We start from the raw sequence: 12717 nt of genomic DNA, 5'->3' as shown, positions 1-12717 counted from the left end.
AATGGTCTTGGCGAAGATTGTATTTTGGGTGTTTCGAAGAGCGGAGCCACAAGTGGCACGTGCCTTGATCACCAGCCACCACCTTTCCTATCTCAGCTGCGTTCCAGACAGCCGCAATCTTCGAAACAGCGGATCGCCGTCATCAACGGGGTCTGAAAGCTGACCAGGCAGGATGCACTGCAAACGGCCGCAGGGTCTGCCGCTCGCTCGTTGGCTGTGGCAGCGAGCGTTGCACCAGCCCGATGGCGTGGGACGTGATCCAGGTGGCTTCGAGCGACGCCTCAAGTATACCATGGCCTGCCAATCGCGCCCACACCGATTGAACTATCGCGGTACTCATCTGAGCGCGCCAGGGTCCGCTCGGCGCCAGATTCCCCACGCTCCAGTGATATACCCGGCGGCCGCAGTATCGTTTCCACGGTTCTTCTGACCATGATCTGAGCAGGCACAGGTGCTGCTCACCGTAGGTCACGTTTTCATAACTCCCATCTTGCACGTACCTTATCTCAACAATTCCTCCACTTACTTCGTGATGAAACATCGCCTGGCATCTATTTCTCCAGCATCGCACCTTCTGCTTGTGCCGCCCTGAAGCGACTAAGACCGCTTAGTAAGAAACTTGCTCAACGCTAAGGCACTAAGCCTAATCCAACTCTCCGCCAAACGTCGCATCCATTCAATTCACGACAAACCTTCGAGCGCCGACCAGCAGATCCCACGCCTTGACACCTGGAGAACCGAGTCATTCATCCGTCTAGTGGGAAGAGGTGACGGCGGTGTTCTTTCTGCGGTCTTGAACTGGTATCTCACGTCCCCACCAACGCTGGGCCCTGTCGAGGCAATATTTCTCCAGACCGCATCCTGGGAGGTGATCCAGTACAACCGGCGCCCTGATTCCGCCGGCTCTCAACTGAGGACCCTGCCGCTGTTGCCGTGTGCATTTCCGACGTGCGCCCGCCTGCATACGATCCACCATTCATCCGTTCCGCGCTCAAGATCGCTACTGCATCAACCAACGCCTGTGCTTATACAGTATTATCACCGACACTGTGGGAAGCCGGTGGCAGCGCTCAGGGTTATCAACGCTCCAGGCGCTCGGAGCTGGACCCTTCACAGATCACTTAGCCAAGCCCAGTACCGAGTCTACCTTCTCTTTCGGATAGTTACATCGCACCACATTGAAGCCTGTCGGCCACTTTCCTATCCAACGAGAGTCATACGTTTAGCCTAGACTCTTGCCACTGCACTGTCTTCCGTGCCGTACGCCACCTCACCCCTCCGCAAGACTTTCACGTGCGCGGTGTACAGTAAGCTTGGACAAAAGCTGTTTCCATCAGCAGTCTTACTTCGTCCCCGATACACGGCGCATTTAGTGGTAACCTACCGCGGATTGAGCAAGTTATTTCGACCTCATATCAGCCCCGCATCATGTGGGCCGAAGTCAATGGAGAGCGCAAGAAGGTCGCCTGGTAGGTTTTCCCGTCTATTCGTCTTGCTCCTCGTTCTGTATTATCCTACCCTCTTGTTTTCGCTATTCGTTACGCACATACAGCAGGTATCCGAGAAATTCTTTAGCGACTGCGGCTTGCATCGCATTGCGCAGGCTGCTCATTCGCTGTGCACTCTAACTGACTTTCAACAGCGGTCCGTGCATCCGCGGCCATCGCTCGTCGAAATGCGACCACAGAGACCGGGTGCTTGTCGAGGTTCGAAAGCCTGGTCGACCTTTGAGTAGCTGTCCACATCCGACTGGCTCATGCAGTTGCGAACGTGTCGTCATCAACTACACAATTCCCAAAGCGTCTGAATGTGCTTGCCCTTCGGAACGAGCCGCACCCACAGCCACCGTTGCAGGAAACAGTCGAATCCAAAAAGGCAGGCGTAAGTCTGCAGCTGTCACCCCGTACAACCTCGAGAAGGCCATCCAGGCTGGCTTTGACGCCAAGACTGATGCCTCTTCTATCACGTATACGCCTTCAGAGACAAGTGGTAGCAACGCAGCGTCACTCCCTTCGAGTGCAAGCTCAACCCCACGCTTACTCCCTGCACAGAATGAGCCCGTCTCAAGTTGCTGCAAGCCAAAGCCGGTTCTATCACCAGTTCAAGAAGGAGGCTGTTGTGGTAGCAAAGCAAAGCCCGCGCCCGCGCCAGCTCAAGGAGGCTGCTGTGGCAGCAAAGCCAAAGCAAAACCAGCTCCAGAGCCGCCAGTGCAGAAGAAGTCTTGCTGTTCAACGAAGCAGGAAGATGCATCCGTCAACGATCCGTCACACGCTTATCAACACATGGGACATCAATTCCAATTCCCAGCTCAAGCGGTGATCCCCCAGTATCAAAACTTCCATGCACAGATACCATCGCCTGCACCAAACCCCTTCGGTCTCGGCACTCCAATCTATAACCATGCAGCGGCAGCCTATCATCGCCAAAATTCCGTATCGATGAGCCCGTCAACGAACCCTCCCATGTCACCGTCTGTTGCAAGTCCTCACATCGGTCAACACGTCCCCGAACACAACTGCCACTGCGGAGAGTCATGTAGCTGTTTTGGATGCGCTGCGCATCCTAACAACGCTACGATGATGGAATATGTCAGGATCATGGCACACTTCCAGTACAACGGGGGCTTCGGAGGGATGCCTCCACCTCTCTACGATATGCCTACCTACCCTCATCAATCTGGCTACGGAGCGGAAGCCGGTCACAACCTGAATTTTGGCCCAATGCAACAAAGCTTGGCAACACCTACACCAACGCAGATGAGCTTCCAACAGAGTATGGACATGGCGACCATGCCCCAGGTACCAATGGTGTTGCCCACGGACTGGCCCCAGCAACTGAACCCCGTGCCAAGCCAGCCGCAAGCCCAATTCTCCAGCAGCCTTGGTTACACACCATCCATGTCAGCGCCAAGCGACACGTTGCAAAAGTCAGCAGATACCATAGGATCACCCGCAGCCAGCAGCCCAAGCGACATCAAAGACGAAGACACCGTAACGCTATCGCCGTCATCCTACTTCTGGAACGAGATGACCCTACCAAGCTGTTCAGACGCGTCTGGTACCTGTCAATGCGGAGACGGCTGCGCATGCGTCGGCTGTCTGACACACGGCGGTCATACCGGTGAGCCTCTGGAGGACCCAACAACGACGACGACGACTGCAGAGCATGGCTCTTTTCTCGGTTTCGACCCGAGTCTGGCGCTTAACATGAATGACCCGACGGACTTTCTCAGCTTCAACCCGGACCCGAGTTGAGGCAGATGGTCATCTAGGGTTCTTCTGGATCGAGTGACTTAGTTCTCGAAGCAATTGCTGCTCGTGCTAAGGACCTCTCGATTGTTACACGTTAAATCACAGCGACGCGCACTTACGCGCACTTACGCGCATGTCATCGACACGGTTTAACGATATGCATCAACATCATCAGCTTGTTTGCGCCAAGGTGCGCTATGAATGACAGGCATGGCAACGCAGCCTTTTACGACCTGATCTTCATCGACACATCGTTTAGCGCGCCTTCACGCCCGCTATACGTTGCATCTCCATTCATTCTCATTCACCCTCATCTCCCATACGTTCGTCACCGTCAAAATTTTGACAGGTGGACCCTTTACCTTTGCATCGTCATGGGACGGGAACCTTGTGTTTTAGCAGCATCGTAAGAGTTGGCAGTTTGGCCCATGGAGGATTGCACTTTTTCATGTTTGGTTGTTTCACCAATTGGTGTACTGAGACGATACCCCGGCATCGGGCTGATAGAGACGTTGTTGCCGTATTAAAGCATAGTAAATCGAAGTTTACAGTTCATGGCTTACTTTCGGAATGTCGTTCGTTTCACGTCTATCGCTGCCTTTGAAGTTGCATAGAGTATAATCATGAGATACGAACTCAACAAGGCCCTAGCTCCAACGAAGGAGGAGCCCCGTTCACTTCATGAGGCCAGAGACTGTTCTTCATAAAATTTGAACAAGACTCTCCGCTCATAAAGATCTCCATACTATTACTAACAGAAGAGAAAATGTGTACATATCCGAAGAAAGGTAATTGGTAATCCGTTCAAGAAATCCGAAACCTCCTCCAAAAGCTCCGTCGAGATCGTTGCCGCAGTCCGCCGGGCCTTCGACATTGTGAAAGTATTGACCAGGAATACATGAGCCTGCTGAAATAGGCTGACGTGGAAGTGGGAAATAGTGAGAACAGTGTCGTGAGAGCCGAGGATCTAATAAAGACAGACCAAGGAAAGTGACAAGACAGTGGGATACATGCGTTTGACGCCGCACTAAGACCGGGTGTGCTAGCCATCCGATAGCACAACAGTGAGATCGCCATGCATAATAGCGGCCTGTCCAAGTTAGCGATTGCCTGGCTTTGCGGAAGGACAGTAGAGCGACATACAGTGCAGCCGCGATCTGGGTCTTCCCAGCACTTGTCAGCTTGACACCACTGGTTTGTGGCGCTCTTGTACCGGCAAGGAGACACGACGCCATCGCCAACGAAGGTGATGTCGTAGCCAAGTCGCTCCTTCTTGCATAGCTCGTTTTGTTTCAGGCTGGAGAAACCTTCCTGCATTGGACCGTCATCGAAAGATGTTCCAAAGACCGCTGGCGCCCAGTTGCCCTTGCCTCCCATCTCTGTACCCCACGTACAAGCCTCGTCTTCAGGCACGCCCTGCTTGTTGACATAGTACTGAGCTGAAGTTTTCTTGCCTTGCCAAAAGAAGTACTTCTGTTGATCGGGATTTGCTAGGAAACCGGTCTCACCAGGACCAACGGTGACTGGAAAAGTCATGGACTCGGTACCTGCCGTGTGTGAGCAAGTGCGTTGGGAGCGTGGGTGTATACCATACCGGGATAGTCTGTGCGACAGAAAGAGACAGACTTTGAGAGTTTGTTCTGCACTTTCACGCCCATTTGTTTTGAGCCCTGAACGCAAAGAGTATTCGCGATCTTGCCGTCGGCCATCTCCAGAAACCCGTCTTCGTTGCAGTACAAGCCACCAACACTCTGACCCGTCCTACCTTGGATCGAGGGGAATGAAGCTTTGAGGTAAGGGTTCGGGCAGCCATAGGAACAGAAGCTACCAGACGTGCAGCAGGTACCGTCCGAGCATGAACCTTTTGGAACGGTTGTGATGTCATCGAAACCATCCCCTCCGGAATACTGGGGATCTTGGATACCGGACCAGCCTCCCAGTCCCTCATGGGCGATAGGCAAGGCGCCATATCCGTGAGGGAACTCCGTGCAACGTATTCTGCCGTCCGGGAATTCTTTATCGCACTCGGCACAATGACCATTCTTGTCGACCATGTCTATCCAGGGACGCGGAGTGCCGGGTTGCTGAACAGGTGTCGTATCCTGAGAGGGACTCGGTGTAGGGTCGCTTGGAGGCATTTCGGGTGTTGGCGCGGGCTTCTCAGGTTCGGGTGTAACAGGCTCGGGCTGTTCGGCAGCCTTCTTAGGAGTGGGTTCTGGTGTCGGATCGGCAGCTGGAGGCAGAGTAGGCAGTGCGACAGGACTACTAGTCGATGTCGAAAGAACACCATCATCGCCCCACTTCAGAGTGCCGTTAGCGATACCCTCACGGGCCTCTTCTTCTGTGATTGAGTGATCTTCGAGCCAGTATACGACATGAGTCTCGGTTGCTGCAGGAGAGAAGATCGTACTGCGTTTGACCGGATCGTGAGCATGAGCGTGGCGGTGCATGTGGTGCGGCTTAGCTGCAGTGATCACAGCAAGCGCTGTGGCGGTAACTATGTGGCCAATCTTCATGGTAGGCTAGAGCTTGCAAGACTTTTGTGGAAGTCGCTAATAACTTCTCCGGACGTTAGCCAATGCGGCAGTAAGCAGTGTGACGCAAAGCGACTGACCGTTTCTTCCCTTTAATCAGTTACTTCCTCCAAGTTCTTGACAGAACGATCGGTGTCGCGGTGCTGCTTTCGATTTTGTCGGCTTTTCTGTTGTTGTGAAGTACACGGGGAAGTAGCGGAGAAGGATACTGGCAGTGCCTAAGGAGCGAGATGGAGATAAAACTCCGGGTGAAGACACGAAAGAATGACCGGTGAAGCGTGAAGGCGACTGAGTCGATTCTGGCTTTCAGGAAACGAGCGTAGTGGGAAGACACGAGAGCGAAGGTGAGGTGAGTATTGTTTGTACCGTGGCGCCAAGACGGGGTCTCACTAGCGTGGCTGCTCCGTTTGGGCAAGAAGGAGCAATGAGTTAGATATGCGCCTGCTGCGTTCTGGAGCTCTTCGGCAAATAGACGAAAATCGTCGCTGAAACAGGAAAGAGTGTCTGGTATGGCGAAGAGAGTGCATACACCGCTTAGATATCTTAGCTGTGGAGAAAAGCGTTCAAAAGAGTGAATGTGAATATGGCAATCATTCAACAACACGAACGGCGGAGACGACAATCAAAAGGGAGATTACCATTCTCAAAGGAGGCTCGCTCATATGACCTTTCGGGCTAGTGAACGAGCTGCGTGGCATAGGCAGCTGGGTATTATCTGAGCATGCTATCAGTCTGTCCTACATACGTACGTGTACCGAAGGGACAAGAGTGCGCCTTCGCTGCCAGCTTGCCATGCGTCCAGATACAAAGTGCGCCAAGAGCAAATGCGAGATACGTGGTGTCTCCAGGGCGAAAGCGTCGATTGACTGAGAGGCACCGGGTTCCTGAGGGCTTCTTGATCCGCGCATGGCATTGGTCCCTACTCAAAATGGTAGTTCCTGTCAATATGCAGTGCGACATCGAAGTTTTGGTTAGACTGGGAGGAACCGGATGCGCCCGTATTCTACGAGAAGATACAAGTGGTGCGGAGAACAGGCTGAACGTGCGCGGAAGTCGAGAGATAGTCAAATGGTCGGACTGTACTAAGAGTGGCCCAAGCCAGTTCTGACGGTAGTGCGGTCTTCCGTATTAATAGGCGCGGGTTTGCCCTGGGGTCTTAGTATGCGCGGTGACGTTACCCCGATGTTACTGTCGCACAGAATGCATACAAAATACGTATATCTTCACGATGATTTGCGCAATTTCGCCGGCAATGGGAGACGTCGAGAATCAGGGCGTCTGTGTGTGAACAAGCTGAAAGCCCAATGTCTGTGTGTGGGCGCATACGTAATCTTCTCTTTCGACAGAATTCAGCGGTTGGTCACTATCGTGAGTGTCAGTACCCTAGGTTCATAGGACGACTCAGCAGCCATGTTGTAAGCGACGTAGCAGCGCGCTGGTCACCCGAAGCTCGTGTTCTATGCAGCCCTGTTGTCGTGTGTTACGAGCTTTGGCGCAGCGGGCCACATCAGGTATAATATGATCATGGGACCCTCTAGTAGAACGCGAAATTCATGCGACGGGACGTGATGGTGAGGTTGATGTGGGAAAGATGGAGGAAGCGACGTGACGAGATGGAAAGGCTTTGCGCTAATAATCAGGGCCCACATTCGTCCCGAGATGCAGGGGCTCGTAGTGCCACAGCGTGACCGACATGTTCTGTGACTGCGACAACTGCACAAGTCACACTGACGCATAGAAACAGACTTGGTAAGAATAATGCCTTCAGGTATGTACAGATACTTTAGCGATACTCCATGCAGGTAGCTCTTCTCCAACACTCCTACGCTGTAGACAACGAACTAATCAATCAGAAGAAGCTCATCTCGCGAACTGCTGCTAGACAAGTGATCTAGACTTGCTGAACATAGTTGGCTGGTACACTGCGTACTACGCCATCTTTCTCAACATCTGCCCAGCCGTCACCAGCCTCCATGTTGATGAGAACAAAGCGATCTCCTTCTGACATGGAATGCTCCGCGTCGCTTTGCGCAGTGTAGTCATAGAGTGCTTCGACGTACTTCAACTTCTTCGCGCCACGCTTCGGCGCAACGGCGGGTCCCTTCTTCTTACCGGGAGCGGCAGCCGCGGCAAAGTTGGTGGTCGATGCCGACGATGCAGAGTACGTCGAGTCAGGTCTTGCTGATGAGAATGTAGAAGCAGTGGTAGGTGGTGTCGCGACTGTCATCTCAACATACGCTGCTGGAACAAGACCCTCTTTGAAGCCAGCACGGACTTTCATCCATCCAGAACCATCTGTGGCAGAGTATTAGCAAAGTGATGAAATGGACCTGATATGTCAGAAGCGTCTACTACATACCATCGGGTTCTACAATGGTAACATCCGTACCATCTGCAACGGTCAATTCGCCCTCTCCATTCTCTTGATAGGCGTAAAGCATTCTACCCTTCGCTTCTGCAGACTTGGGTGCGGGCGGAGGTATGTCCTCGTCGTTCTTGACGTATTGCGTAGGTGGTGGAGCAACTAGCCGGTTTTTCCTAGCACCCGGTACAGTCGGCGCCTTCTTCTCTGGTGGTGGTGGAGTTTCCTCGGCAGTGGGCGACATGCCTCCAGATATTGACCGATGCGCAGTGGCCGAATAGCCAGAGCTGAGGGTATTCATGGAGTTTACTGTGTCGCTTCTCCCCAGTGGGGGCAGATTCGTACTGGAACTCGTCGCGGCGCCATTCGTCGCTGTCACTGCATGCGCGGCCTTCTGCCTTTCTTCTTTTAACTTCTTCTTCTCCACCTTGGACTGCTCGCCAGGACAGTCGGCGGGAACCTTCATCTCACACTTGCTGTGGCACGTATAGCCACAGTCTTGACAGTCGTATCCCTTCGCGGACAGTCCCCATATTCGATCTCCGCATAGATCGCAATTCGTAGGTATCTTGAATGTCTGTGACTTGAAGTTGTGGTTTCTTGCGCCGATGCTCAAGTCACCGACAACTGAAGTGATGGTCGAAACCTCCACTTCGGCGCTGACTTTCTGTCTCTCCACCTCATGCATTTGCTCTTGTATAGCAAAGACAGCGCGAACGATGTCCACTTCATCTCTCTTGTCCTTTCCATCCCTTATGTTCTGGCGCACCGTTTTGGCGTTTTCAACTTCTTTACGTTTCTTCTCGAGCTCGCGTCGGTACTCCCCTAATGACGTCTTCGATTTCGTGAGAACGTTGCGCAGGAATACCGTCGCGGAATCGTCGACGGCGATACTACTGTCGTCTAGCCAAACCGGGCTGGGCTCGAATTGGAAGTCACCAGGCTCCTGGAATGAGCCAGCGTTGTGCCGTACGAACATCATCGAATCGAGAAGAGGGTTGTTTCGCGGGATCTCGGCAGAAAGATGCTTCAGATACTCGGTACTTCGCGTAAGTGTTTGGGTTTCGATCTGAGCGGCGAGTGACCATATCGAATTCAGCTTGTTAACCCGTGTTTCCGAAAGATCTTGGAGGCTCTGTGACTGTCAGCCATGCGTCACTGATATTACGGCTTGACTTACGTCTAGTAGCTCAGGAACGTATTCATGGTAGTACATCTCCTTTTGCTTGTTGGTCACGTTGATACTGATCAGATAAGTGTTCTGCAGTGGTCAGTGTATGCTATGTGAGAGTTGGCATGCTACGTACCTTGACGTTGCGCATCTCGACCTGTTGCTGTTCGAAAGCATTTCGCGCCTTTGCCTTGCCGTGGTCAAATGCGCCGTCCGCCTTCTTGCGCCGGCTCTCGACCTCCTGGCAGACGCTGTCGTATTTGCCCTTTTGCTTGCGCAACTCGCCATACTGGTTGTCGCGCTCCTTCTCTAGCTTAGCAGCATAGTCTCCGTGCAACTTGCGCAGCTCCTCGGTACGGGTACCAAGGATCTTAAGGGGGTCAGCGAGCTGGGTGATGAGAGCGCCAGCGAATTGTTCGTGTTCGGATGCGCGGGATTCGAGGGTGCTTAATTGAACACCCCATGTGGTCATAGAAGCGCTGTGTGGATGTGTCAGTAACGCCCAAACCTCATGCGACGGTAGTCGTACCTCTCGAGCGAGCCTGGAGTGACAGTAGGCGTGTCACCAACACTGAGGCTGCTCTGCTTCTTTGCCTTCTTTTCGTAGTACTTCTTCGCAAGTGCGCTGAGTTTTGCCGAGTATTCCTTCTCGATAGCGCTCCGTTCTCGGTAGAACTGCTGGATGTCATCCAGCCAGGAGATGCCGCCGGAGACCTGCAGTCGCGTGTCAGTAACTCGAAGCGCAAGGCACGTAGCTGGCAGCGCATATGTGTGTTCTCCCCCGGAAGTGTATGAGAGTGTGTATGACGTACCCAAGCGTTGACTGTCTTGAAGCCATCCTGTAATCACCCGTCAGCGCATGCTCGGAGGTGCTGCTCCAACTCCGCATACCTTCAGTTCGGCGCCAAACTGGGGCGCAATGTCGACCTCCATGATTGCTGAGATATGTATGGATCGTGCACGTGGAGAGAGGGGACTAGGACCCCAGACATAGAGGGTGAAGGAGTGCTGGGGCGAGGGCGGGAAGGGATACGCGGAGTACACCAGGCGTCTTGGTTACCGGCAGCCCAATTAGTGGGGCAGGAGGAATGGCAACGAGGCGGTGCGTGCCGAGGAGGGAAACCCGGGATCTGAGCTGGTGACGCTGGATCTTGGTATTCTTCTGTTTCCGTTGTATTATGTGGTGTGGTGAATAGTGGCATACGCCGACTACAATGGCATGCAGGAACAGGGCTATTGAGCGCTTTCACTCGGTCGCGCCTGCACACATGCTCGGGGCCTGTTCATGCGGCCTGCGCGCTAAAGCTGCCTAGCGCCTCAGCCCCGCCAAAGTCGACAACTGGAGCTCTCACAATTTCCAACGCGTCTCTTGTACCTGCACCAAACACAGCTACCTCACACTTTGCGCCAGACCACCTTGAGCGAGCAACGACTTTGTATCCATAGCAATCCGCTCCGCTCAGCAAACTCCCGCGACTATCACCAAGGTCGCCTTCCTCACCTCACCGCCCGCAACGCGACCCGCACTCGCCCATCATGTCGGCCGCAGAAGAAACCCCCATCAAGCAGGAGCCGACCGAGGAGACTCCCGCGCAAGAACCCCAAGAAGCCCCGGAGTCTTCTCTCGAAAAAGCTCAGACCGATGGCAGCGGTCCACCTGGAAACGGCTCTGCTCTGGCTGAGCCTAAGTACAATGTCGAGGTCAAGCTCGCCGACCTGCAGGCAGACCCCAACAACCCGCTCTACTCCGTCAAATCGTTTGAGGAGCTGAATCTGTAAGTGGACTGCGCTCACCCACCGGGCCAGCTAACAATGTCAGCTCCGAGGAACTCCTCAAGGGCATTCGCAGCATGAACTTCACCCAGCCATCCAAAGTTCAAGAGAAGGCCTTGCCTCTGCTTCTGATGAACCCGCCCACCAACATGATCGCGCAGTCACAGTCTGGAACTGGTAAGACTGCTGCCTTCTCGCTCAACATCCTCTCTCGCGTCGACCTATCGAACCCCGAGCCGCAAGCGCTGGCACTCGCGCCTAGCCGAGAACTCGCCCGTCAGATTCTTGGTGTCATTACACACATGGGTCAGTTCATGGACGGTCTCAAGACTATGGCTGCTATTCCCGACCCGTCACGAAGGGGACAACAGTTCAATGCCCAAATTCTTGTCGGCACACCGGGAACTGTTCAGGACATGCTGAGGCGGCGTCTCATCAACCCAAAGAACATCAAGATTCTGGTTCTGGACGAGGCCGACAACATGTTGGATCAGCAGGGCATGGGCGAGCAATGCACTCGCGTCAAGTCACTTCTGAACAAGGACATCCAGACAGTCCTCTTCTCCGCTACCTTCCCACCCACCGTCATCGCATACGCCAAGCGCTTCGCACCCAACGCAAACACGATTACTCTAGCGCACGAGGAGTTGACCATCGAGGGCATTAAGCAGCTGTACATTGATATCGATAAGGACAATGACAAGTACGCGACATTGCTCAAGTTCTACGGTCTGATGACACAAGCCTCGTCCATCATCTTCGTCAGGACCAGAAGGACTGCTGAGGAGCTCGAGAAGCGCATGGTTGCCGAAGGCCACAAGGTTGCGCAACTCAGTGGTGCCCTGGAAGGCCCTGAGCGTGATCGCATCATCGACCAGTTCCGCTCCGGAGAGGCCAAGGTCCTCATCACCACCAACGTTCTCGCCCGTGGTATCGATGTGCAGTCAGTCACTATGGTTATCAACTACGTAAGTCATAATTCAAAAGAATATCTACAAGGTGTACTAACTGTTCTACCAGGACGTCCCGACCATGGCAAACGGAGTGGACGCAGACCCCGAGACATACCTCCACCGCATTGGTCGTACCGGTCGTTTTGGACGCGTCGGTGTCGCCCTTACTTTCGTACACGACAAGAACAGCTGGACACAGCTGAACTACATCGCGAGCTACTTCAAGACGGACCTAGTTCCCATCGACACATCGGACTGGGACGCTGTCGAAGAACTGATTCAGGGTGTCATCAAGTCGTCGCGAGCGGGCAAGACAACGGAGGAGATGAGAGGCTAGGGCGTAATTCAAGGACTATGTGTGGGGGAACCAGGCTTTTGAGCAATAGCGAACACATGACAGGGGCAACGCAGCCGTTGACCTCTATGAAGAGATAAAAGAATCACGTACGATGGAAATGAATCAAAGATACCCAAGCTTAGCAAAGTAAACTAAGTCTTCTTCTCTTCAAGTCTCAAACGCTCCCGGCGCCGTAACCACTATAATGATGAGTGAACTCGCTATCAGTGCGCCTGCTATGGCGCTAACGATGATGATGCTGCCTCTCGACGCAGGGAACTTGCCCCGTATAACGTAATGCTGCGCCTCGAAGTACCGATGAAACCCTATCAAAAG

The 12717-nt window shown here is 53.5% G+C and overlaps 4 protein-coding genes across 4 annotated transcripts; 2 read left to right on the top strand and 2 right to left on the bottom strand.

Annotated features, from left to right (window-relative positions):
• Positions 1-2576: 2576 nt before the first annotated feature.
• J4E93_009112 (uncharacterized protein) lies at positions 2577-3254 on the top strand (the record flags this gene model as incomplete). Its single annotated transcript, XM_049347006.1, has 1 exon — positions 2577-3254. One exon carries the CDS (start codon positions 2577-2579, stop codon positions 3252-3254), a length of 678 nt encoding a protein of 225 aa, XP_049195961.1.
• Positions 3255-4293: 1039 nt separating this feature from the next.
• Positions 4294-5701, bottom strand: J4E93_009111 (uncharacterized protein; the record flags this gene model as incomplete). Its single annotated transcript, XM_049347005.1, has 3 exons — positions 4294-4341; positions 4395-4798; positions 4846-5701. The coding sequence occupies 3 exons, from the start codon at positions 5699-5701 to the stop codon at positions 4294-4296; spliced, it is 1308 nt and encodes a 435-aa protein (XP_049195960.1).
• Positions 5702-7676: 1975 nt separating this feature from the next.
• On the bottom strand, positions 7677-10251 carry J4E93_009110 (uncharacterized protein; the record flags this gene model as incomplete). The annotated part of the gene is made up of 7 exons (XM_049347004.1): positions 7677-8080; positions 8145-9282; positions 9328-9408; positions 9455-9797; positions 9848-10032; positions 10131-10157; positions 10210-10251. The coding sequence occupies 7 exons, from the start codon at positions 10249-10251 to the stop codon at positions 7677-7679; spliced, it is 2220 nt and encodes a 739-aa protein (XP_049195959.1).
• A 603-nt stretch (positions 10252-10854) lies between these two features.
• Positions 10855-12381, top strand: DBP5 (RNA helicase required for poly(A+) mRNA export; the record flags this gene model as incomplete). Its single annotated transcript, XM_049347003.1, has 3 exons — positions 10855-11093; positions 11138-12059; positions 12112-12381. The coding sequence occupies 3 exons, from the start codon at positions 10855-10857 to the stop codon at positions 12379-12381; spliced, it is 1431 nt and encodes a 476-aa protein (XP_049195958.1).
• Between the last annotated feature and the right edge of the window lie 336 nt (positions 12382-12717).

The sequence above is a fragment of the Alternaria ventricosa genome (assembly GCF_023758065.1).
Source record: "Alternaria ventricosa strain BMP 2768 chromosome Unknown scaffold_19, whole genome shotgun sequence".
Lineage (NCBI taxonomy): Eukaryota > Fungi > Ascomycota > Dothideomycetes > Pleosporales > Pleosporaceae > Alternaria > Alternaria ventricosa.
Note: the sequence above shows the minus strand (reverse complement) of the source record. Positions and strands in the feature narration are given on the sequence as shown.